The following is a 27,972-nucleotide window of genomic DNA, read 5'->3' as shown; positions in this document are numbered from 1 at the left end:
TTAGTCAAGTGGTCACATGACAACTTAAGCAACCATGTGACTTGGGTGAATATGGGTTTGGATAAGGGAATGGAGCACCCATTAGGATAAGAGGATAGATCGAACCTACTAATTGGATTAGGAGTGGTGCCTCTTAAGGTTTATAAAAGGATAGATCGAACTTCTCCAGTTACACATTCTGCTATCAGCTCTTTTTCTCTGCTATTATCGCCCCAGAAACCCTAATTTGTTCTCCATCTTTATGACTGATCTTGATCAGTTCCAGCTTCTGATTTTTGCAAGAAAATATCAGAATACCAGTTTCATCTCAAGCTGCGCCATCTTCAATGGAGGCTGATTTTGGGATTCACTTTAGGTGTGGACTACTACTTTGGGAGCTACATATGTGGAATCCGTATCAGGTATACTTCTCACTTCCTTTTGGTTCCAGAATTGGTCCAATTTCGATGCAAGAACAATCCTTAAAAAATACAGTTTTTCTAAAATTGAGAATATTAAAATTTTATTGAACCATCTAACATGGTTCGGCCATTTATATGATACATCTAACCTTCGTTCACAAAAACCATGAAATTAACTATGAATTACTAACTTCACCGATGATGAAGGCATTGCCCTCAAAGTCTCCTTACATAGACTTGATTTTTCCTGTAATATAGCTGTAAACCCAAGCTACTACCCCCAATAAAATTGGGCTATAGTGCTTTTTCTTGGCAGATTTTTTTTTTATTATTTGGTGATACGCCTGAATCCCTCGTTGAGTTGGCATATCTGCTGGAAACCAGCTAACTACCAAATGAGCCACTCCAAAACTCACCCTAATTTCTGGCATACATATATCTCTGACGAAATAAAGGTTATGAGCTCTATTTTAATATATACATGTTAATATATAAGCATCACATGTACTCCATTTCATTACTAAATCTCATTCACCAACAAGATCAACAACCCTCTTCCAAACTCACCCTAATTTCTCTCTTGAACAATGGTGATTAAGAAAGGTATCACCTTCTTTGTTGTCTCTTGCTGGTTTATCGTCATTCTCAGTCGGGTGAGATGTCGAAATATGTCATCATCAGAATACACCGACCAACAATGGCGTCTGCTGCATACTAACATCGGCTTATCAGCCATGCACATGCAGCTCCTCCATAACAACAAGGTCGTCATGTTTGATCGAACTGACTTCGGCCCGTCCAACCTCTCTCTACCACCCGGCCGATGCCGCTTTGATCCTAATGACACTGCTCTCAAGATTGACTGCACTGCCCACTCTTTATTGTACGACGTCGCCACTAACACTATCCGACCCTTAATGGTGCAGACCGACACCTGGTGTTCCTCTGGTGCCTTGCTTCCCGACGGTACTCTCTTGCAAACCGGTGGATACAACGATGGTGATCGCGCCATCCGCCAGCTAACTCCATGCAACAATGATGAATGCGATTGGATTGAATCCCCGGGATATCTTTCCGCAAAACGGTGGTATGCAACCAATCAGATACTACCCGATGGTCGTGTGATCATCCTTGGCGGGCGAAGAGAATTTAGTTATGAGTTCTATCCTCGGGGATCTTCATCAAACTCTTTCTGGCTCAATTTTTTGAGAGAAACGAGAGATAACGACGAGAACAACTTATACCCATTCCTGCATTTGTTACCAGATGGGAACTTGTTCATATTTGCTAACACGAGATCTATATCGTTTGATTATGTCCACAATCGCGTAGTTAGAGAGTTCCCACCGATCACCGGCGGCGAGCCTCGGAATTATCCGAGCTCTGGTTCGTCAGTCCTATTACCCCTCCAGCTCTTCGATGAAAATAGAGGTACAGGTACTCCAGCTGAGGTCTTGATCTGTGGCGGTGCACCAGCTGGCTCTTTCTCACAGGCGGGACGCGGTAGATTCATCCGTGCATGTTCGACGTGCGGACGGCTGAAGGTCACCGACCATGACCCGAAATGGATAATGGAGGAGATGCCAATGGCACGCGTGATGGGCGATATGTTGCTTCTACCGACCGGTGATGTGATAATCATTAACGGCGCCTGCTATGGTACCGCCGGTTGGGAAAATGCGAGGGATCCGGTCACTAAACCGGTTATTTACCGGACATATGAGTCGGCTAATAACCAGAGATTCTCAGTTATGCAGCCTTCGCCCACACCAAGACTATACCACTCAACAGCAGTGTTGTTACCGGACGGACGCATTTTAGTCGGAGGAAGCAACCCTCATCCGATCTACAGATTCACTGGCGCAGAGTACCCAACGGACCTTAGCTTAGAATCCTTCTCACCACCATATTTAGCACGAGAACATGCGGAAACCCGGCCGACGATTGTGGCCACCGGCGAGGTTTTGAAGTATGGCGAGCTCTTAACGGTTGATTTCACAGTGCAGGAGTATCAAAGTGCAACTGCGTTATCCGTGACGATTGTGGCACCATCTTTCACAACGCACTCAGTGGCGATGAACCAGAGACTGGTGGTACTAAGGGTTGCTGATGTTTCACATATCTCAGCCCATAGGTATCAATTGAAAGCCCATGGGCCTCCATCTGCTACCATTGCGCCAAGTGGATACTATCTTTTATTCGTTGTGCATGCTGGAATACCAAGTTCTGCTGTGTGGGTGAAAATCCAATAAGGTTTCTATGCTGCTTCTAAGTTACTTTTGTCTAGTCGATTTCAGACTAACAGTTTAGCAATTTTTTTATTTTCTTGTGGTGGGCTTACTTCTGAGTCTTGTTTCTCAATATTGGGACAAGGAATGGACTCAAACCTGAGATGGGCCGAATATGTTTTGGATGTCACCCTGTGCCCAATTGAGGGAAGTGAAAATACTACATTAACCCAGATATTAGACACATCCAAACAATTAACAAGGATATTGTTGTCATTTAATGCTTTTAATTGAGAAAGTGGTGCTAACTTTTTTTTTTATCATAAAGGAATTGCTCCAAGAGGTAGAGCAAGACCAGCAAGACCAGAAAAGAAGATGCACAAGAGTTCAATAATTGCCATATAAACTACATGGAGAATCGATTCCTTTATGATAAAGATCTTCTCTTATACCACTTCCATAAAATCAATTTGAAGTTGGGTTTTTGAAGTATAAATCTATCAAATATGAGTAGGCGTGCAAATGGATGGATCCGGTCCTATAAAGATTTCTTTTAAGTCCTCTATGCATGGCAACATTCCAATGTCATCCATGCTGTGCTTTTCGGGTGGGACCGGATCTAGTAAGCACAACATAAGTACATTAAATGAACCATTGATAAGTATTTTAACAATTGTAAAAAGTGGGTTTTAATATTTTTCAAGGGTGGGTGAGGGTATTTTAAGGGACAGGTGTCAAAATTTTTCAAGTGTTCATTAAACGTGCTTACAACATTGTGCCTATCTGATCCGAGCTAACAAAATATAAGGCACAGGTTCAGTTTGGGACAAGTACAAATGCAAACATATAGAGTGCAAAACCTTGTATTTTGCATGTACTTGCACTCTAGATATCTGTATTTGTACTCCTTTCAAACTAAGTCTATTTATATTTGCACTCCTTCCAAATTGAACCAAATTTGTGCAATAACCAAAAAAAAAAAAAAAAAAATCTTATGTTATTGCACAATAACTATTCGACTGTTGTTGCTGTTGAGCGGGACTCTACTATATTGTATGCTAGGCAAGTTGCCATTCCTAAGGCTCAAAGAAAAGAATATCCCGGGTCTATGATCTGGCAAGTGGCAACTAGGTTTTGTATGGCAAATGTTTTTTTATTATTAGGGTAAATTGCTGAAACCTCCCCTTAAATTTTTGTTGCTGAAACGCTCTCCTAAAGTTTGGTAATCACCTCTCCAAACCTTTCTGAATAGTTGCAAGTAAACCCCTCTATTAGAATCCTCTAAAAAGAGTCATAAAAATGTCTAAAATACTGATATAGTTATTTCTGACCAAAATGTTTATTTTCCAAATTTTTTCTTCATACGAATTGCTATCCCAAACCATTTCAATCTCTCTTATAAAATTGTTTTGTTCTCTAAATTTGCCCTTCATATCAATCACTCAAGGGTAAAGCTACAACTTTAAATTTTGCTTTTTTTTTGTTCATAAAGTTTGTATTGTTTTTTCTCTTTAGAAATCAGCCTCAGTAGTAATTGATGAGGGGTAATTTGGTCCTCCCATGACATCATGACACGTGGCATCGCAGACAATTGGGTGATACCTTGACACCACGTAACCAAACTACTTTGAATACTTCGCAATTGCATTAACGACCTCGGCACCACCCCGATAGGCCGAACTACAAACAACAAGGCAGGACCTCAGGTCAATGTAAGAGGCGACCTGTTTCCACCGAACTGCTCTGGCCCTGGTTAGCAACTTGCCTGACGTGCCTAGCAACCTCCCCCTTAAGTGGTCAATCGCCTCCAAATTACTTGGGATCACGACGCCACGTTGGAAGAATTGGTTATCACCCTACCCATTTCGGAAGGGATTGGATAAACATTACCTACTTGTACGGAGTCCATCTCTAGGTGTGAAACCACCTCCGAACTAATTGGGTTGGAGATTCTGGACGCGTTTCATGAGGCTCACAGCAGCCCGCCTATATAAGGGCCTCACCTCCAACCTCATAAGGTACGTGTGATTTATCTCTCAAGCACTCTAGTTCTCTTACATTATTGCAATCACATTCCTAGTTCGCTGAATTAAGCATCAGAGTGTCCACCACGGGTAAAGCAATCCGGACTCTCTCTCCTCGACTAGGCGATCTACTCAGTTCGATATCTGAGCTGTCCACCAATAGGGAGCACCAAATCGTGCATCATTAGTAATTGCATGAATATTTTGGACATTTTTGTACCTCTAAGAGGATTCTAACAACAGCGGTTTACTTGCAACTGTGTCAAAAAGTTCAGAGAAGGTGATTGAAATTACCAAAATTTATGGTAAGTTTTAACAATGGTCAAAAATTTCAGGTGATGTTTTGGCAATTTACCGTTATTATTAATTATGTTTTTGTTAATCGACTTGTCAGACCCACAAGGCCTTTCTGAACCACAATCACAGGCAATTTGTCTTTGTCTCATTGTGGGACAATCACAGGCAATTCGTCTTTCATTCATCGACCACCAATTAACCCGAACTTATGCCATCCAATTCGTGTTTTGTACAAATGAATTGCACTCCATATATGCTTTCTTTCGATCTGCTGATGGATACAGTATGTGTCAGTTATGTTTGGTTTTGTGGGCATTTATTAGAAAAACATTACCAATTCAGCAGCACTTTGGTGTTGACATTTATTGTGCATAAAAAGCACTGTTTAGTTTCAATATAATCAAATAAACATTAAAAAAACAAAAAACACTTGGATTTTTGTACATGAGGCATTAGGTGAAACTTCAAATTCTAATTTCTCCCAACACCTCAACGATTTGTTGAAATGAAATGTTTATCTGAACCATTATATGCTGAGGTGAAAGATAGGTTTATAGATTATTACTTGAAATGTCCAACCAAACAATAAAAACAATAAACATTTAAAGTAACATCTTTAACATCCTAACTCTTGTTAAATGTGGCGGATCTTTTTGTAGTAATTTATGCCCCTCTCCTTTTTTTGCTCGACAAACCAAAAAAAAAAAAAAAAACTTTCATGAGAGACAACAAAGCTCCTCTGGGAGAGGATGAGTGCAAAATAATTCTCTCATCCAGTCCGGAGGTACATCATGAAATTCCAATCGACTGTTCTCAGATAATCTAGTCCTAGATGTAAAGAGAATCTACCCCTCTCCTTGTCAATGCAATGAGGTGGTGGATAAAAGGGCTTGGGCTTTAATGAGAGCGTTATTTTTGGGAGCTCAGCGCCTAAACCGAAAATTATAGCCTTACATGTAATGCAGCGGCCCCATCAAAAGTCACTTCATCTAATTTAGGTGTGGCCATATTAAATTATTAAAACATCAAGGTTTTGAACTTTTGATTTAATTGTTTCGTTGAGAGTTAGGACAGTTGTATTTTTATTTTTGGAGAGGTGGCAGCTGTTGATGGGCTGGGTTAGCAGCGCTAATAGACTATTAGTGCATTTTGTCCTCTCCTTTTTGCTAATGAGGTGGTTAATAAGGCTAATATAGGAATTGTTCCTTTTGGGATGATCGTTTGTGATAGTTTGGATTAACAAGATATTTGCTTTTGGACATGTGGAGATCACCTCGGTTTTTAGAGGTCTTTAACTTTTTCTTACCTTCCCTTGAGCCTAGGGGTGAGCAAATGGGAAGATTTTATTTTGAATAAAATGAAATTAATATCGAATCATTCTTGAACCGACCCTACTCAATTTATTATAAAGTAGAATTTGGTTTCAAATTATTAGAACCGACCCCTACCAAGGCTGGTTCTAGGGTCTAGAGGCTAAATGACCTATATGAAATTCCTACCGCTTGCCTCCAAGGTGAGTCAATTCTGTTATTTCTGAAGCAGAGGTCGTGTTATGATAACAAAATCCAGAGGCTACGTTATTTCGGGGTGGTTTCGGTAGTTCTGCCCGCACAGTGGCACAAGTTTTGTTGGCCAATGAAGAGGTAGTAGGGCAATCTGACGGACGTCCTTTGTCGTGTTACACAAGTTTTGTCTGCCTGCACAGTGGCACAAGTCCTCTATGCATGGCAACATTCCAATGTCATCCATGCTGTGCTTTTCGGGTGGGATCGGATTAGTAGGCACAACATAAGTACATTAAATGAACCATTTATAAGTATTTTAATAATTGTAAAAAGTGAGTTTTAATATTTTTCAAGGGTGGGTGAGGGTATTTTAAGGGACAGGTGTCAAAAGTTTTCAAGTGTTCATTAAACGTGCTTACAACATTCTGCCTATCTGATCCGAGCTAACAAAATACAAGGCATAGGTTCAGTTTGGGAAGAGTACAAATGCAAACATATAGAGTGCAAAACCTTGTATTTTGCATGTACTTACACTCTAGATATCTGTATTTGTACTCCTTTCAAACTAAGTCTACTTATATTTGCACTCCTTCCAAATTGAGCCAAATTTGTGCAATAACAAAAAAAAAAAAAAAAATCTTATGTCATTGCACAATAACTATTTGACTGTTGTTGTTGTTGAGCAGGACTCTACTATATTGTATGCTAAGAAAGTTGACGTTCTTAAGGCTCAAAGAAAAGAATATCCCGGGTGATCTGGCAAGTGGCAACCAGGTTTTGTATGGCAAATGTTTTTTTATTATTAGGGTAAATTGTTGAAACCTCCCCTTAAATTTTTGTTGCTGAAACGCTCTCCTAAAGTTTGGTAATACCTCTCCAAACCTTTCTAAATAGTTGCAAGTAAACCCCTCTATTAGAATCCTCTAAAAAGAGTCATAAAAATGTCTAAAATACTGATATAGTTATTTCTGACCAAAATGTTTATTTTCCAATTTTTTTTCTTCATATGAATTGCTATCCCAAACCATTTCAATCTCTCTTATAAAATTGTTTTGTTTTCTAAATTTGCCCTTCATATCAATCACTCAAGGGTAAAGCTACAACTTTAAATTTTGCTTTTTTTTTGTTCATAAAGTTTGTATTTTTTTTCTCTTTAGAAATCAGCCTCAGTAATAATTGATGAGGGGTAATTTGATCCTCCCATGACATCATGACACGTGGCATCGCAGACAATTGGGTGATACCTTGACACCACGTAACCAAACTACTTTGAATACTTTCAATTGCATCAACAACCTCGGCACCACCCCGATAGGTCGAACTGCAAACAACTAGGTAGGACCTCAGGTCAATGTAAGAGGTGACCTGCTTCCACCGAACTGCTCTGGCCCTGGTTAGCAACTTGCCTGACGTGCCTAACAACCTCCCCCTTAAGTGGTCAATCGCCTCCAAATTCCTTGGGATCACGACACCACGTTGGAAGAATTGGTTATCACCCTACCCATTTCGGAAGGGATTGGATAAACATTACCTACTTGTACGGAGTCCATCTCTAGGTGTGAAACCACCTCCGAACTAAATGGGCTGGAGATTCTGGACGCATTTCATGAGGCTCACAGCAGCCCGCCTATATAAGGGCCTCACCTCCAACCTCATAAGGTACGTGTGATTTATCTCTCAAGCACTCTAGTTCTCTTACATTAATGCAATCACATTCCTAGTTCGTTGACTTAAGCATTAGAGTGTCCACCACGGGTAAAGCAATCCGAACTCTCTCTCTCTCTCTCTCTTTGACGCGAACTGACTTCACTTTTCACTGTCAAAATCTCAGCTCACCGCGAACTCAACACCGGAAAACACAGTCACCAACGATGAGTCCTCTTTGCCATTTTGTTGTATTACGAAATTATTGTTTAGTGTTTACATAGCCGAATGCTATTATTTGTCCTAAATCTGAATGCTATTATTTGTCCTAAATCTGAATGCTATTGTTTGTCAAAATGCTATTAGGGATTTGTTAGGGAATCATAAAAACAACATGATCCATTAGGGATTCACTGCACATATTTATTGGCTTAGTTTGTCTTTCAAAAGTGTTGAATCTGTTAGATTTGATTATCCTAATTCCCAAAGAAAAAACATTGTATTTGGCTTTGGCAATACTGCAAATCTGCATTTAGTTTCCTTTTTTTTGCAAATTCAGAATTTATATTGAATTTATATTATTTTTTAATGTAAATAAATTCTGAATTTATATTGAATCCAGATTTATATTTAATTTTTTAATGTAAATAAATTCTGAATTTATATTGAATCCAGATTTATATTTAATTTTTTAATGTAAATAAATTCTGAATTTATAATGAATCCAGCTTTATATTTAGTTTTTTAATATAAATAAATTCTGAATTTATAATGAATCCAGCTTTATATTTAATTTTTTAATGTAAATAAATTCTGAATTTATATTGAATCCAACTTTATATTTAATTTTTTAATGTAAATAAATTCTGAATTTATATTGAATCCAACTTTATATTTAATTTTTTAGTGTAAATAAAATAATTAATTTATCTAATATCTCTTTATAGAAAATTGATCTATATACCACTTGAGTTAGTTAACTATTTCATGATTGATATAATACATAAAAATTGATATTTTTTTTTCTTTTTCTTTATTTTTCCTATTTTTTTCACTTCTTCTCATAGATATGTTGTTGACTTGGTCTCATCTATTTCTTAGTAGATAAAATTGACTATTTTTCTTTTAGTCTTTTTATAAATTATTTTTCTTTTAGTTTTTTATTTAATATATGTTTGTCTTATTGATAAAATTAGAATGCATTATACAGGTTATTTCATATTTAATAATTACTAGTATGTCAATGGCAAGTAAAAATGCGGTTGTAGGAGTAGATATAGTTGATGATGACTATGAAGAGTTTGACCAAACTTCCACTAAGAAAAGATTGACATCTAAGGTGTCGAAAGAAATGGAAAAGATTAATTCAAAAAAGGCATGATGTAAGCACTACAAGAAAATCTTATAAGTCAAGTAAGGGAACTACTCACTTAAAGCGTCATTTAGAGCATTGCCCTAGACATACAATTCAAGATATTAGACAGTACAAAGTAACTACTTAATCAAACACTAATGAAGTACTTATTTTAAAAACTACAAGTTTGATATACAAGAGTCTCGTAGGGCATTATGAGTTTTTCTTATATGTGGAAAACACCATTTTACTATTATTGAAGAACCTGGTTTTAAATTCTTTATTCAATCTATAAATCTTGAATTTAAAAATGTGAGTAGGCATACTGCTATAACTATGTGAAAGAGAGAGAGGGCGTGAAAAGTTATTTGTCTAATACACTTGGTCGAATTTGTTTAACTTCTGATAATTGGAGATCTGAGCACACTGATGATAAATTCGTGTATATTGTTCATTGTATTGACAACAATTGTAAGTTACAAAAAAGAATTATTCACTTTAAAGCTTTGGTACCTCCTTTTGATGGACTATCTTTAGCAGATAAGGTGGTCATGTGCGTAGACCTGTTCATGGGCCAGGTGGCCCGACAGGCCGGCCCGACCCCCGAACGGACTTGAAGAGGCTTTTTGGCCCGCGGGCTTAACCTCGGGCCAAAAAGCCCGGCCCGCATAAAATTCGAGCCGGGCTCGAACTTTGCCGAAATAGCCAGGCTCGACCTATAGTTAAACCTAAGTAAACCCAGCCCGACCTATAGTTAAACCTAAGTAAAAACCCTATGTGATGTCCATTTGAATAAATCTTTTGATTTGAGAAGATTGTTGATTCACTCGTAGGCTCATTGTTCATTTAAATAGGGGAAAAAACATCTGAATTAAAATAGATAATGTCTATTTGAATAGGGAAAAATTCGAATTTCTTTTATTAGGTCGGGCTTTGGGCTCGGGCTTTGGGCTTTTTATCAGGGCCGGGCTCGGGCCCAAGTTGTAGGCCCGTTAGTCGGGCCGGGCTCGAGCTCGGGCCTAACATCTTTCTATTAATAAAGAGTCAAAGCTCGGCCCGGCCCGGCCTATGAACAGGTCTACATGTACTTAAGCGAATGGAATATTGATCAAAAAAATTTTAGCATCACATTAGATAATGTTAGTTACAATGATGTGATGGCTAACTCTTTGGAATTGATATTCTCAATACATAAATCTTTGGTGTGTGGTGGTGATTTTTTCAAAGTTAGTTGTTGTAGCCATATTTTGAATCTTATGTGCAAACTGGTTTGAACATTGTTGATGGTGTCGTTTCTAAGATTCGTGATGGTGTGAAAAAAATAAAGAAATCAGTTGCTCAGAAGCAAAGGTTTTATGAACTTGTAGGAAAAAAAAAACACTTAAACAAAACTAGAAGATTGATGTTAGATATGTGTGTGAAATAGAATTCAACTTATTTGATGTTTGAACATGTCATTTATTACAAGCAAGTCTTACAACAATGGGAGCAAAGGGATTATACTTTCAAAATGTTTATACTTTCAGAAGAAGATTGGAGAAAGGTAGATAAGCTTCACAAATTCTTAAAGGTTTTTTATGATGTTACTTGCATGTTTTCTGCCACTAAATACCCTACTTTAAAGAAGTTTGGATGATTCACAAACATTTAATATTAATGTGTAATAATCTTAGAGTTTTATGACTGACATGGTTAGAAATATGGAGAACTTTGATAATATTGGGCTAAATATAGTATGATTTTGTCTTATGCTGCTGTGTTGGATCCTCGTTACAAGATTAGGTTAGTGGAGTATTGTTTTGATAAATTTTATGGGAATGAAGCCAATGAGCATATTAATGCTATAACTAAAACTCTTCATGATTAGTTTGATGAATATAAAAAATATATTTCTTCCACCTTTGTTGGATCTTCTATTCAGTTTGACATGAGTGAAAGAAATGATGGTGATGAATTTGAGGATTATGAGCAATTTTTGAATTAAAAAAGAAAGATTTAAAGTGAAAAAACTCAGTTGGACCTTTACCTAGAGGAACAAAACCTTGATATCAAAGCAAATATTAATGTTTTGAAGTATTTGAGTAAGAGTTCATTTAGGTATCCTAAATTGGCAACAATGACTCAAGATATTTTGACTATTCTTATTTCCACAATTGCATCCGAATCTGCATTTAGCATTGGAAAGAATGTGATCAATCCTTAGAGAAATTCACTTAAATACAAGACAGTTCAAGCTTTGGTTTGTCTTGAAAATTGGCTCCGTGCACAAAGCTTTGTATTAGGTACTTTTTTTTTATTTATTGTTTATTAAAATATATGATTCAACACTTTATTGAATTTTTTCTAATAGATTTTCCAATTGTATGCAGGGGGATCAAGCTTGTTAAGGGTTTCTTCAGGATCAAGTTTGTTAGAAGATGATGAAAGATCAAATAGTAGTGATGATGATAATGAAAATGCTAAACTTGATGATATATTTTAGGTATTATAATAACATATATTTCCGTTATTTATTTGTCATTTGACATGATAACAAATTACATATGTGATATGGGTAATGAATTTATCTCTTATTTTTTTTTATAAGATGGCTTGGAACTTGAAAGTTGGAATGTTCAATCTTGTTGGTGAATTTAAGAATGAATGTAGATGGCTAAAACATGTTTTGTTTGATATGGGTAATGAAGTGGTCTTTTATTTTATTTTTTAAAACGACTTAGAACTTGAAAGTTGAAATATTCCATCTTGTTAGTGAATTGAAGAATGGATGGAGAACATGTTTTATGGATTTTGTTTGTCCTATTCAGATTTTTTTATGATTTTGGAGGAATATGAAGTTATATGAATTTAGTTTTAATGTATCAGGCTATTTGTAGGAATGTGAAGATATATGATTTGGTCTCGTGGTGTTTTATTTTCAGGTTTTCCTTGTCTTATATGTTTTATTTTCAGGTTTGCCTTGATTGTATAGAAACAACAGGGAACATATTAAACAACCTTAAAGAAGGTTGTTGATTCACTTAATTGTAAGAAAAAAAATGGAATTAAAATGAATTCTTTGTATGAATTAAAATGGATTATCATGTGTTTTATTTCAGGTTTGCCTTAGTTGTATAGAAACAACCAAACAACAGGGAATATATTAAACAACCTTAAAGAAGGTTGTTGATTCACTTGATTGTAAGATAAAAAAATGAAATTAAAATGGATTCTTTGTAGGAATTAAAATGGATTATGTCCATTTGAATATATTTTTTTATTTAAGAATGTAAAACAGTGCTTTAAAACGTAAAAGAAAGGGAAAGAAACATCTTCTAGGCCCGTTGGTCATTTGAATAAGGAAAAAAAAACATCTGAATTAAAATGGATTATGTCCATTTGAATAGGGAAAAAAAAACCTTCTTTCTATTAGGTCAGGCTTTGGGCTCGGGCTTGGACTTCAGGTTTTTTATTAGGGCCGGACTTGGGCCCAAATTGTAGACCTGTTGGTCGGGCCGAGCTTGGGCTTGGGCCTAATAAAATCCTGTTTATGAAGAGTAAAAGCCCGGTCCGGCCCATGAACAGGTCTAATTCCCTGGTTTATCCATGCTTAATCCTAAATTCCTGATCATTCCATACATTTCCCATGCGTATATCTCAATAAATACAGAAATGAATTTCAATACTCTGCCAATATTAATACTCTCTACCTTGGTTATGATAAACAAATCCTTTAGAGAAAAGAATGAGTTACGTAGGATTCTCTGCACAGCATATATTTCTATCATGTAGAGAGATGTAGGACCCATCCAAACCTACGAGATGAAGGACGCTTTGCAATTGATCATTCATTAATCAGTCTACCAATCCATGCTACAACACGTAAAGCTGCTTGAGTGAGTTTCAGATCACTTGTGTGGAAAAGGCAGTCCAGAGAATTGAAAGTAAAAAGAGTTGACATTAGATGAAGAGTTAATCTTGCACCTGCAGCTGTTTCCAGACTTTTCCATAGATGTTAAGGTATAAGAGCAAAAAGGCCAAACTAGCTATAAATGCAATAATTACCAAGGAACGGTCAAACCATCAGAAAATAATGCATTATTTTTGCTTTTTTTTTCTTTTGCATTTCTGTTGCTTACTTTTAACTAGCACTCTACTTGTTCTTGTGTTCGTTGAGAGACAGAAGATTCCTTTGGCTGGTGCAAGCGATGCCGTCGATGAGCTCTCTTGTGACCGTGTATGTGTCTTCTAGGCAAATCACCAGTAGTATCAGGATGGTGAATCTCTTCACCTGCTTCTGAATGCCCAAAAACATAATCAAGAGGATCCGCAATCACATCCATAGCAGAGTTTACCTATAATGACACAATTTCGGGAAAAAGAAAAGGATAATTAGCAAATAAATCTTGAGTAATAACAGGCTTTTTTATGTCTCTTTATTAGGATAATCATGTCAGAAATGTTATTTCAAATATTAAGATGGACGGAATAAATGTCTCAAAAATGAGACTAGAAGAATCCGCCAGCAAAGGAGGTCTCAAGACATGGTTTTATTTTTGAAAACAAAAACAATTGCCACATCAGCAAAAACAATATCATTTTGCTGACTTGGAAGTGGTTTTTGGTTTTTAAAAACAAAACCAACCATGTTGTCAAACACCCCATAAGTGTCTGAATTCTCCAGTTAAGCATTCTGATCTCACAAATTAAATCTCTTCCCCAATTCTGCCCCCGCCCCCCCCCCCCCCCCTTTCATGCACACTCACCCACCCACACACGCTAGTTCAATCATTTAGTGGAATCTAAACAACCCTGATATCTAGCATGTGGAAATATTGTTGGAGATTAAAAGGCCCCATTGCCAAATGGCTAATAAAACGTTGTGGGACATTTTTTTAAATTAAAATATTGAGAATCTTGACATTCTAGTATATCTCCAGAAAACTTCATAGGGCGGATGCAGACCTCAGGATTGAGCATGTGTGGTCAACCAATTTCCTCCATCAATGGGTAAAAGGCACATGAATCTTCTACACAAATGAGCAAAACCAGTTGCTTCTTTTTTCTTTTTCTTTTTTTTCAATGCAGGGGCCAATGCAAATTGCATTGCAAAATCTCAGAAAAAGTAATTTTGTATTCAAGACTAATCATGTACGGCATTTCAATTTCTCCTGACACCCCCCCCCCATCAAAAGCATTTATGCTAGCAGATGCATATTGCACACAGTGACAGTCAGATTATCAGACTTAAATGACAATTAAGTCAAATTCATTAGAATATAGCTTGGTATCAATGACCAATAAAAAATCTTAGCAAATTCATAGAAATGAAATTGGTAACTTAGTAAAGAAAAAGATGCACAACAAATCAATGTTTCTTTTGAAATTACACCAATGCCAGCATACTATTGATATCGTCCTGGGCTCCCAACTTCCCAACTTGCTTGCATATTGTATGAACCCAACAGAGCATCCTGAAACCAAAAGGCAATTTGAAGAATTGTTGTCGAAAGGATTTACACTTTTATTTGAGAAAGTCTTAGTCTTTGTACAGTTTCTGCACTAATGACACCAAAGGACGGTTCTTAGTGTGTGTGTGTGTGTAGTCAGGCCATTAATAAGATCACTATCAAGTATAGATTCCCCATTCCTAGACTTGATGATATGCTCAACATGACGGTAGGTGTAATAATATTTTCCAAGATAGATCTCAAGAATGGACGCCACCATATTCAAGTTCAATCCAGTGACAAATGAAAGACAGCATTTAACACCAATGACAGCCTATATGAGTGGTTGATTATGCCATTTGGCCTCTCTAATGTGTCTACCACTTTTATGTGCATTACGAATCAGGTACCTCAGCCCTTTATTGGTTGTTTCCCTGTTGTTTACTTTGATGATATACTAGTATATGGCAAGATAGTGATACACATGTCACCCACCTTCAACAAGTTATAATGGTTCTCCATCAAGAGAAACTTTACGTTAACTAGAAAACTGGTGTTTTATGGTGCCTAGTGTTGCATTTCTTGGCTTTGTTGTATCAGCTGATGATGGGAAGGCTGATATGGACAAGGTTAAAACCATAGTTCATTGGCCTATACCTACCACCCTACATGAGGTACGAAGCTTTCATGAGTTGGCCACATTTTATAAATGTTTTGTTCAGAATTTTAGCACAACAATAGCACCTATAACTGATCGCATGAAGAAGGGCCAGTTATTATGGTCTAAGGCAGCAACTAAGGCTTTTCAAGGGATCAAGAAGAAGCTAAAAGGCGGAATAGTTTTTTAGGGATGAAAATGGGGTCATCTCTGCTATGTTCTCAGGCCCAATTGGAGTGGGTGACTCCCTTAGAGCTGAGATCATTGAAGTTATGGAAGGAGTCCGGAAAGCTAAGGAATTGAACATCAAGAAACTCATAATTGAAGGGGATTCAGAGGTGGTGATAGGGTGGCTGACTAAAGATCAAAATGATTTATGGAAGTACAATAATGAGAAGAGGAAATTCAAGTGGCTGGTGCGGGAGATGGAAGTTAAGACATGTTGGATTAAAAGATCGGCTAATTCCCTAGCTGACGGTTTAGCTAAACAAGGGGCAGAAAGGGATTCATTGTTTGGGCTAAGCTGTAACGTTAGTGTCTTTGTCTTTTTCTTTTTTCCTTTCTTGAAGCTCTTTGTGACTCTTGGAAGATAAGTGTGTTTGTCTTCCACTTGTAAATTTTCTACTGATGAATTAATGAAAGTGTTATTGATCAAAAAAAAAAAAAAAAAGGTGGAATAGTTTGTCAACTTTGTCATTTGTTTTACACATAATACAAATATGGGTTGAAATCTTTTTTTTTTTTTTTGATTGATAATATGGGTTGAAATCTACTTGAATTCCCTGTTTTGAGGAACCCAAATGAGTTGGCTTCACTTACAAAAGGAAAAAGAAAATTATTAACATTAATTTACTTTTCCATGGTAAACAGCAAAGACTGGAATTTCAAGTGAAAGGTAATTTCATGAAGTCCCTGAAGTGATGTGATTATCTTGAAATGCATAAAAAGTCGACAAGTTTCTCAAGTCATACATGTATAAGGCAACCTAAGACGATCTGATAATGGAAGACATCCCTCATCCCTAGGGTACTAGCTGCTTAAGATGATCATCATAATTATCATGTTCTCAATCTTATCCAATTACCATTGCAGCATTAATCCTTGTACTTCTGTTCTGCTTTATATAAGACATTTTTTGTTAAAGAAAGAGGGATCAAATATTTTCTAACAACATAAACACATGTTCTTTTTGGCTCTCCTCTTTTCATTTTGTAGCCTTCAATTGGCACTCAGAAAAACCTTTTTTCTGATAATTTATTGGATTCATTTACATCATAAAACAAGTACAGGAAGAGGGAAAAAACAAAAACCACAAAGAACAGGGAAAAGGCCAATAGCTACCCACAACCACCTCACAGAAAAAGAAAAAAATGGAAAACTGCAATAAAACCTGAGAGATTGGGCCGAATGGGCCTTAGTTTTCTTTTATTTAAGTAGCTTTATTTCTGCTGTTATATCTGCTGTAGTGGGCCTTCATTATGGACCTAATTCTTATTTCTTGCTTATGTTTTAAGTCAGCCGCCCAACTAAGGGCACTCTTGTAACTTTACATATATTTTCTTTCAGCATATATAAATGAAATCAGAGAGATAGAGCGGTGAGATCAAACAACTCTCTTTCTATTCTCTTTTCTTCCATTCTTCCATTCTTCCATCTTCTCCCTAAGCTTCTGCTGAACCTCCTCTTCTCCTTTTTCACTTCTTTTATTTATTATATTTTGAGATTTATTACAGGTATGTTTTGTGATTAAACCCAAGGTTCAAAATTTTGACACGATGCACCCCATATTGAGTGTGTTGTATCATATCAATGGGGGGTCCAAAATGGGAAATACAGTCCTTTTGGCCTTTTGACCTATTGCAGGAGATAAACAAGCCTAAGACCTACCCCCTGACCTATTTTTGAAAAAAACAAAAGCTTCCGCTAAGTACAAAGTACTGATACACCCCTTCTAGTGCATCAGGATGTATCAATACTTTGAACCTTGATAAAACCCAAACAGCCCAGAAAACCAACTACCAAACCCTAAACATAACTGCACGTCTGCACCCAAAGGCTTCCTTATGATTATGGATATAGGATTATGAAATATTTTTAAAGAAATTTACTTCTTTCCTTGGGGGAAATATTTATTTCACCTAACAAGTACAATAAAATATAGAAAAGGTGCAATTGGGCAGATATTAACAAAATGAATATACAAATAAGAGAAACCATCAAGTATGATGCATTCACAAAGTTCCTTTTCTTGACCGCATCCTTGGTGACAAGTGAATTTCAGGTCAGAATTATGGAGTTAAAACGTTATTGACATGTCAACTTGTTATTACAGTTCAGAAAGTTCATTTTAAATCCAATGCAGAAACAATTACCATCATTGCCAAATACACATGGACTAACCACATACAACAACAACACATACGCATAGATGGCAAACTAGAATGATTTTCTTTTTACTAGTAAACTATCATAATCATCATCAGACTTGTTCCAACCATAGGTCAGCTACATGAATCCTGTTCCATCACTTCGTTCTGTTCAGTGTCAAATCCATTGTTAAATTAGATGTAAATCAGTCCTCTAATATCAAGATTAAACTTAGTGATTAGCAGAATAGAATAGATCTGAATAACTGTATAAGAGAGGAAGATGGCGAAGAGAAGAGGTAAGAGAAGAAGAAGTCGAATTAATCACCCTTCTCCTCTAACCCTATTTTATTAATCTCTAAAAAATTGATGATGACAAGTATACCCTTAAGTGGGCGGCCAGCTTGGCAGTTACATAAAGAAAATAAAATAAGAACAAATAACAGGCCCATTAAGTGAGGCCCATCAACATAAAATAAAAGATAAAATAAAGGATATCACACGAAAGGCTGTTAGGGCCCATTCGGCCCAATCTCTTTACACTCCCCCTCAAGCTGAGCATAGATGTCAATCATGCCCAGCTTGCTTATATAGTGTGTCAATTTCCCCCTGGGAACTCCCTTGGTCAAGATATCAGTCAGTTGCTCTTCTGATGTGATAAATGGTAAACAAACCTCTCCTAAAGAGACTCTTTCCCTTATGAAATGCCTATCAACCTCAATGTGCTTAGTTCTGTCATGTTGAACAGGATTATGTGCAATGTTGATAGCAGCTTGGTTGCCACAATAAAGCATCATTGGTTTCTCGTAGTCCACCCCCAATTCCTCTAGAAGGGATTTGGCAACCTCAACCACATGCCTATTCTTTCTTTTCGCCACCCCGTTTTGTTGTGGAGTGTGTAAGAACAAGAACTTTGATGAATAACCCCAAAAGTTTCAAGATAGGTGAAGAGGGTTCTCTCAAAATACTCCTTAGCATTGTCAGAGCGGAATATTTTGATACGGGTATTAAACTGAGTGAGGATGAGTTCATGAAAGTTTTTCACAATAGCTGGTACTTCATCCCTGGATTTCATGAGATAAATCCAAGTGTAACGTGAATAATCATCAATAAAAAGGATAAAGTACCTATAACCCCCCATGGTTGGCATGTGATATGGCCCCCACACATCAAAGTGAACAATATGGAAAGGTGAAAATGATCTTTTATTGCTAATTGAATAGGAATGTCTACAATGCTTTGCCAGCTCACATGATTCACAATGAAGACTCGATAAAGACACTCCTTTAAACATATCTGGGAACAGATGACTCAAAGAAGAAAAGGACAAGTGACCAAACCGAAAATGACATAATAAAATTTTGTTAACAGACTCTGACACGACTGACTCTAAGGCAACTCCATGAGGTGGTCCCAAAGCTTGATCTAATGTGTCCAGCAAGTATATTTCGTTCGCCTCATGGCCACTCCCAATCATCCTCCGAGACCGCAGGTCCTGAAAAGCACAATGAGGGGGAAAGAAAGTTATGCTACAATTCATTGACTTTGTTAAGCTACTGACAGATAAGCTTAGGGACATGAAGAACAGAAGATAAGAACAGGGTGTCAGAGGTCTTTATATCACCTTTACCAGAGATGGGGGCAAGGGATATTTTCTCTTTCCCAGAGAGGAGGTGATATGAGCAAAACAGGTTAGATAGGCTGGTCATATGGTCGGATGCACCGGAATCAATAATCCAGGGGATTTTATGATTACTTGAAGCTGAAGCATGATTCGCAGAAGCACGAGTACCTAAGTGAGCAAAAGCCGATGAAGATGATGTACTGTTGGAAGGGTGAGTTGAAGAAACTGTAGCCTCCCATACTTCTCATAATCCAGCTTCATTGCAGCCAACTGCTCAATAGTTGATTTTTCTTCGCTTTCCTTACTTCCCCCTTAAGGCACTATAGCAGCATTAGCAGTCTTGGATTTTCCCACCTGACTGCCCTTCTTAGGGTTATTATTGTTCTTAAACCTTTCAGGAAGAAGTTCAGGATGAAGCTTCCAACAGGTGTCCTTTGTATGCCGTGGTTTCTTGCAATATTCACACACCTGCTCTCTTTTCTCAGTAGGGCCCATCAGTTTCATTCCCGCATGTGCAAAATGTTCTGTAAATGGACTCTGCAACTGCACCTGCCGCCTACTCTCCTCACTACTTATCATAGCATATGCCTATGAAAGAGTAACCTCATCCCTGGCCAAAATGTTTTGTCTGATAATATCAAACTCAGGGTTGAGTCCAATGAGAAACTCAAACACCCTATTTCTCTCCACTAACTTTCTATACATTTCAGCATCCTTTTTACTCTCCCACACCACTCTCTCCATAACATCAATTTCCTACCATATGGATTTTAGTATAGAGTAGTAGATTGCCACACTCTTCTCCCCCTGTCTCAAGTTCTTCACATCACTTTTCAATTTGTATGCTCTGGCTACATTTAATTTCTATGAATAGGTCTCAGTTACACTGTCCCATATCTCCTTAGCCGAAGACATCCAGAGATAGTGTTAGCTTATATGGGGTTGCATAGAGTTGACTAACCATCCTATAACAGTATAGTTCTCTTGCATCCATCTTTCAAATTCAGGGTCTGTCTCTTCAGGTTTCACCTTGCTGCCTGTGAGACACCCAAGTTTTCCTCTACTACAAACATAGATTTTTATAGATTGTGCTCAAGCAAGATAGTTCGTCCCATCTAGCTTAATTGTGGTAACACCGGTCAAAACGGAATCTACTGAAGCAGGTCCAGAAACCGGCACCTGCTTGAACTCACTTCCGTATGCCTCCATTAATCAAAGAACAGAAAATTTTGACTATGTAAACTTACTTGAAATCAAACCAAAACTTGGGTGCTTGAAAAACTAGGGTTTTGCTCCATCCAGTAGATGGGAGGAAGAGAGAAGACACTACCGCACCCACCAGACTAACCCAAACTCTTCCAAACCTGAACCGCCCTCCTTTAGCAGTCACAAGACACCTCCCAAGCACAGAACACCACACCCAAGCTTCACCTTTCCTAGTAACCTCAATAATCTCTAGTCGGCTAGGGTTTTGGGCAACAGCAAAACAACATCACTTCTTGGCAAAATCTAGCCAAAACTAAACTCTCCAAACCCTTCTACCAACTAGGCAAGTGATTCTCTATACTATAGAGAACCTATCTCTCCATACACTCTCTTGATTTTAGAGTGTACAGGAACAAAGAAAAAGAAGGAAGAGGAACTAAACCTGCTCTGATACCAAGATGTAAATCAGTCCTCTAATATCAAGATTAAACTTAGTGATTAGCAGAATAGAACAGATCTGAATAATTGTATAAGAGAGGAAGATGGCAAAGAGAAGAGGTAAGAGAAGAAGAAGTCGAATTAATCACCCTTCTCCTCTAACCCTATTTTATTAATCTCTAAAAAATTGATGATGACAAGTATACCCTTAAGTGGGTGGCCAGCTTGGCAGTTACATAAAGAAAATAAAATAAGAACAAATAACAGGCCCATTAAGTGAGGCCCATCAACATAAAATAAAAGATAAAATAAAGGATATCACACGAAAGGCTGTTAGGGCCCATTCGGCCCAATCTCTTTACAAAATTATGAGCCCTTAAACAATTCCTCACTACTTCAGCAAGCCATGTCCTTTTAACCAGTAAATAATCTACAAGTAAAAAATAAGGATACACAAAAATACCAAGGTATATAAGCTAAACTTGATGGCAATAAGCATATATGATGTAACAGCATGATTAACTTAGATATTAGATTATGTTTAAGTACATTTACATATAAATGGTTCTAACCATATCATAAGTTTATACTTAAAAATTAATGAACTCCAAGCACATGTAGTTCCATATATGATATATATTGATAATCGAGTTGTGGAAGCATACAAGTTGCCATTACCACATCAATAATACATTTATCTGGAGGATAGATTTAGACAGCTGAGAAATAATATGCAGATGGTGATACAAGGACAGTTTCAACATAGCCCCCCCCCCTTTTCTTGATAAACGAATAATGATTTTATTAATAAAAGAATGAAGTATACATTCACCCTAAGAGGAGGCACAAGATGTTACCTCTCCTTAGAGATGAAAACGTAACCACTCTTAGCAGGATACAATCATAACATAGCCCAAAATAATTTAACCCTTTAGACCCCTTGTTTAGCCAAAGAATCAGCAATAGCATTTGCCAATCAGCTAAACCACAGAAAACTGACTGACATATTCCTTTTGAGCCAATTAACTTTCTAGAGAAGATGCCTGTAGACCCAAAAGACTGTTTCTAGATTCAACAGCCAGCCCACTACCACCTTAGAGTCTCCCTCAACTATCAGATTTTCCACTCCTAGTTGGTTGGCAACCTGTATTCCTTTTACCGCAGCCCATAATGTAAGGGCCATTTTGCACCCAAAGCGTGAGGTGCACAACTTTTTGAAGCAAAGCACAAAAAAAAGTCAAAAAATGATAAAGATTAAAAAATTAAAAATGCAAAATATTAAAGATACTAAACACATTATAAATTAAAAATACTTAAATCATAAAATAAATATTTTAAAAGAACCTATTATCTCAAATTAAAATACATAAATATAACATGTAAAAAAAAAACATATTTAAAATGAAATTTTAAAAATAAAATCAAGTATAACATATAAAACATATTCAATTATGTAAACTCTTAATCTCTTTATTTTTTTCCAATTGCATTAATTCAAATGGCTAATGTGAAGTTAAACATTATGCATTTCATATTCTACAAGCCGCCTTTGTACCAAGCCCCTTGAGGCAAGCCTAAACAAGTCCATATCAGGGTCTTAAGTTCTTAATCCCTATAAAAAATGATTTATAACTTTAAGTGTCTTTTAAAAATATCTTTTATTAGGATGGATCAATGAACAACATTAGCAAATATGGGAATGCACAAAAAAAAACAGAAAAAAAGCACAGATTTTCAGATGGTGCACACCTAGGCTGAAGGGCAAGGTGCACCAGGCACACACCTTTTGAAATCGTTGTGCTTGGGACCTAAGCGATGCGCATACCCTAAAATATGCATCGCTTGTGTGCCTAGGCGCACCTTTAAAGTCATTGTGGCAAGTAAACATATGGTTCTTAAAGTATGACAAAGTTCATTTTATAAGATCAATGATTTAAAAAATGACCCAAAACCGGAACCGTTCTGGCCACCGGTTTCTGGGTTGGTGGTTCAACTGTTCAATTCAAATAGATGGCCCGTTCAAACAAAAAAATTAAAATTAAAAAATAATTAAAATAAAAAGGCCAAAAACTGTTGAACAGGTCGAATGGGTCGACAGTTCGACAGCCCAGGTCAACGGATTATTAACTGATTCAACATTTTTTGGCCAGGGACCAGGTTTGGGGTAAAATGGAACCAGTTGCCTGAACGATTCCCAGACCAAACGGTACAACCATCCAGGTCAACAGTGGTTCGAAAACCATGTATAAGATTTTCAATAAGCAAATTCAATATGGAAAAATCCTCGACCTTTCCAACTCTAACATGTACCTTTCACAGACCATCTTGTAACATTATGATTCCCAGTTTCATTCAACTAATGATATCTTAAAGTATCAGGCATGAGTTACTTATCAAAAAAAAAGGTATCAAGCATGAGTTACTTATTTAAAAAAAAAAAAAGGTATCAGGCATGAGTGTCTAACACTAAGTGACACACTAGAATTGTTCAGATGTGTGGCTCAGCCCAGATTCCCCCATAGTTCATGTAACACCAAAATTCAGGACACATTTTGCTCATCACTTGAGGAGACCACCTCGCTTCCAACATAAATCCCATGTACTTAGGTGAGATCACATGCAGGTAAACGAAGCTTGAGGTATTCCTCTTATAAAAGAAGAAAGTCAACTTTAAAGTTCAAATTTTCTCAAACAACAAATAATCTGATCAAGAGGTCAGAATAAATATATTTATGACAGCAGAATGATTTTTTTCCATTTATTCTTTAATCTAATAAAATGTAATATTGTAATAAAGCAAAAAGATGAAAGGGTACAAGGAAAAAAATGAAAGAACAGGCTGGATATTAAAACTGGAAACTAATGTGGAAACTATTGCCACAAGACCTAGGAATTTAAAATTCCACTTAGCAAACAAATATAGCTTGCCTATACTTTCAGGGTTTGAAACATGTTTGAAGTATTGGATACTTACAGTAAATTGCTTGGGCTCAAAATCAGTTCTGTCACTGTGTGTCTCAGTATAATGTGCCCTCTGATTATTAGCAACATTATCACCAAAGAAATTGCGATGACGCCACCTTGATATAGGCTTATCTACATCTGAGTCATCAAAAACTTTCTCTGGGAAGAAATGCTTGTTGATAAGCTGCATTCTCCAAGGATTATCTTGATACTTTGTCAATATTCTGCCATATGAAATTTATCATGAAGAGAAATTTCAATAAACATGGGAACATATGTGCATTGTTAGATACATAGAGTACAAAAAAAGATGTCTGTAATTGGATCAAATAAGTTGGCTGGTGGTTTCTAAGAGAGATGACAAAAACAGTTGCGAGCGTACGACAGCACAAGCAATGTTTTAAAACGCAGATGCAGATGCAAGGTGTTCCACTACCTGGAGGCATGAAGCATAGTTCAGAATGCAAAAGGCATAAGCTTCCTCAAGAGGAGGAGGAGGAGGAAGAAGAAGAAGAAAGAGGATGCATAATGCTACTATGCTATCTGAAAGAGGGGATCCTGTCAAAGCAGGGGCAAGTGAGCAATTATGATTTTTAATAAAACATAATATAAAAATATGTTATGTTTTATTAATTGAAATTTTCATTTAATGAAATTAATAGGTATTAATATACAAACAAAGCATATAAAAAGGATACCATATACCACACGGTTTCTCCAATTACTCAGAGCATTGTATGAAACAATCAAATTCAGTTCAAAAAAGACCCGTTTTGGTCTTCTTCACACAAAAAATACCAAACAGGTTATGGGCAACCTGAATACATGTAAACTTCTTTTTAACCACGTCTTCGATTGCATATTGCCTGTCACTAGTTCTGATGCAATTCCGGACCATATTTACAAAGATCACGGTGTCTTAGGGCAGGGAATAGACCAAAACATATGTTGCTTTTGGTTCTTGGATATGTTATAAAAAAACATAAAGAAGAGGAATCCACAGACCATGAACTGTTGTTCCATGAAGTAGCTAGAATACCTGCATTCTTCTCATTAAACCATCTGGGATACAATGGTAGTACATTTCATTAAACCAAACTCAAACATCTGTGTTCTTCACCACTATCCTTAGAAAAATTGCAATAAAACGGGAATATAAGAAGAGCATAAAACAGGAATAGCTGAAATTTGCAATCAGTGACAGGACAATCACACAAAGACTGAAACAGCAGAAACGCCTGTTCAATATGGCAGTACCATCTTCCTCAGCTTACATCTCAGAAACTCGTAATCCAGGTTTAACTCCAAGCCTCCTTTCTAGGATTTGAAGCAACCCTTGGTTTGCAACGATGGATTGTTGCATCCCGGATTGTTGCATTCCCTCAACCTATATTGCTGTAGTATGTTAAAGACACAAATAAAGGGAATAGATGGACAAGTGTACAAGAAAAGGCCACGTCAGCCTTTAAGTAATGTAACTGAAAGCGAAAGGTCATCCGCGATGGAGAACAAGGTCGACAACATGGAAGGAGAAATGCAAAGATTATCGGCTGATGTCAAAGAAATAAAAGAAAGCTTCGCGTCCTTGCTTGGGCGACTGGAACAGACACCACCAGTGCCGAATTGGGAAGGGCAGGAAGAACGCAATGATACCAGTCATCGAAGCAGATCAAGAACGGCAAGAATCGAGTTTCCCGTCTTCGCAAGGGAGGATCCCACGTCCTGGCTTCTGCGAACCAAAAGGTACTTTGATTACCACGATACGCAGGGACCTGATCGTGTTCCACTAGCTTCCGCACACCTGGAAGGGGAGGCGATCGTCTGGTACCAGTGGTACCGGCAACGGCACCCAAGAGCCACATGGGTGGACTTCACTGATGCCTTAACCATGAGATTTGGAGTCTCAGCTTTTGAAAACTATGATGAAAGCCTCGCTAAGATACGACAGACCGGCTCCGTCCAAGATTATCAAATGGCGTTCGAAAGGTTAGCTGTGCGCTGTAGAGAAGATGGGCCGAATGGCCCATAGACTGTCATTTCATGTTATGTTATGTTTCTCTCTGTTGTGGGCCTTATTCTGGGCCCATACTCTATAATGTTCTGTTTTTGTATTTTCCTACCCACTCAAGGGCCTCTTTGTAATTTGTCAAAGATTAACTTATTGATAAGATGTTTAGAGTGTTAGAGAGAGGTTATGTTTGAACCTCTTACTCTCTAACACTCATTGCCGCCAGCTCTCTCTTCTCTTCCTCTCTTGTTTGTTTATTTTCTGGTTTGCATCTAATCTCAAACAGTTCCATACATCAAGTGGACTGTTTTCAACTTGGTATCAGAGCGGGCCATTGCTTGGCATGTCCCTCATGTGGTTCTAGTTCAGCCAATTGCATGAGAAGGTTCTAGGGCTGAAAGTTTACAGTCATCCGCCTGGTTCTTGGAGGTCATTGGAGGGTGCCCAAGTTTCTATACACTTGGAGAAGGGTTCGGTGACCAAGAAGAATCAAAGAGCAAGTTGTTTGGCCTTATTTGAAATCAGAGAAAAAGAATTTCGAAGTTATCTCAGAGAACAAGTGTTCGGCCTGGTTTATAGTTCAAACCAGACACTCTCTTACTGTAAGTTTTTTCTCAGTCCTTTGCTGGGTTATTTTTTGTTGTTTGGGAGGACTGTTAAAGCATTCAAAGCCCACCTCCATTCGGCCCACTGTTGCTGGACTGATTCTACTCAGAAATTTCTGGGTTGTTTTGGAAGTGCTATTCGGCTGATTATTGGACTGCCAAACTGCTGAAACTGATCTAAACTAAGTGGTACTAGTCTCATCTTCATCCCAGCCTCTTCTTGGACCTATACTGAACACTTTGAAGTGGTTTCTTCTAGTTAACAGTAGGCTGTTAACTACTGCACACTGAGTGTTCGACAAAAGGTCTCTTAAGGACTGTGGCCTTTTTTTCTTCTCTTTGGGACAACGGCTATTGGGAACCTGAAATACCTTGTGATTGGAGGTTTGTTGGGTGTCCTTTGAAGGCTGAAACAGTATAGAAAGAACTACCACCGAACTGGACTGTCACAGTTATCAAGATTGAACTGATTCTGTGAGCTAGTTGTTGCCTATTCAGCTCAAACTAAACTCATCAAGACCCCCAGTACTTTGGGAAACCTATTGAAAATCCTAATTGAAGCCTTTACATGATGGATTTCTCAAGCCTTGAAAACAAGAATGTTGCTGAATATGGACAAATTTTGGGAACCCCAACCGATTCTATGTTGGTTGTAACTACAGTTAAGCTTGATGGGACAAATTACTTGGCTTGGTCACAATCAGTGAAAATCCATATTTGTAGCAAAGGAAAATGGGGTTTTATTTCTGGGAGCAAGAAAGCTCCTCCAGAGGATGATCCATCTTATGAGAGATGGGTGCAAGAAAACTACACAGTGATTGGGTGGTTTGTGAACTCAATGCAGCCACAGATTAGTCAGCATTATCTGTGGATGAACTCGGCTAAAGAAATCTGGGATAGTGTTGCAGAAACTTACTCCCAAAAGTTGAATGTTGCCAGAGCCTACAAACTGAGAAGTGATGTGAAGAACCTAAGACAGGGGGAGAAGTCACTTGCAGCATACTTCTCAACCCTAAAATCTCTATGGCAAGAGATTGATTTGATAGAGGCTGTGACATGGGATACCCCTAAGGATGCTGAAACATACAAGAAATTGGTTGAAAGGAATAGGGTCTTTGAGTTCTTGACAGAGCTGAATTCTGAATATTACATTACAAAGCAAAACATCTTGTCCAAGGAAGATGTTTCATTGTCTCAAGCATATGCTCTAGTCAGCAGTGA

The 27,972-nt window shown here is 37.5% G+C and overlaps 2 protein-coding genes across 6 annotated transcripts in view; one reads left to right on the top strand and one right to left on the bottom strand.

Annotated features, from left to right (window-relative positions):
• The first annotated feature begins 948 nt into the window (after positions 1–948).
• On the top strand, positions 949–2,661 carry LOC104596668 (glyoxal oxidase-related protein). The gene has a single exon (XM_010257922.2). The coding sequence runs from the start codon at positions 989–991 to the stop codon at positions 2,651–2,653; it is 1,665 nt and encodes a 554-aa protein (XP_010256224.1). The 5' UTR covers positions 949–988; the 3' UTR covers positions 2,654–2,661.
• A 10,362-nt stretch (positions 2,662–13,023) lies between these two features.
• The window catches only part of LOC104596553 (uncharacterized), a 30,022-nt gene continuing 15,073 nt past the window's right edge, over positions 13,024–27,972 (bottom strand). The window contains exons 5-7 of one of the 5 annotated variants that reach the window (XM_088895156.1): positions 24,149–24,362; positions 14,839–14,906; positions 13,024–13,787 (exon numbers count right to left, since the gene is read on the bottom strand). In XM_088895156.1, the coding sequence (XP_088751282.1) occupies position 13,787; positions 14,839–14,906; positions 24,149–24,362 (283 nt within the window). In that variant the 3' untranslated portion in view covers positions 13,024–13,786. Of the gene's footprint in view, positions 13,788–14,822; positions 14,907–24,148; positions 24,363–27,972 lie in introns of all 5 variants that reach the window. The other 4 variants (XM_088895154.1, XM_088895155.1, XM_088895157.1 and 1 more) reach the window with 4 other exon arrangements.

This window comes from Nelumbo nucifera, chromosome 1, assembly GCF_055504915.1.
Source record: "Nelumbo nucifera cultivar China Antique chromosome 1, China Antique-T2T, whole genome shotgun sequence".
In the NCBI taxonomy this organism is placed as follows: Eukaryota; Viridiplantae; Streptophyta; class Magnoliopsida; order Proteales; family Nelumbonaceae; genus Nelumbo; species Nelumbo nucifera.
This window is presented reverse-complemented; position numbering and strand designations above follow the sequence as displayed.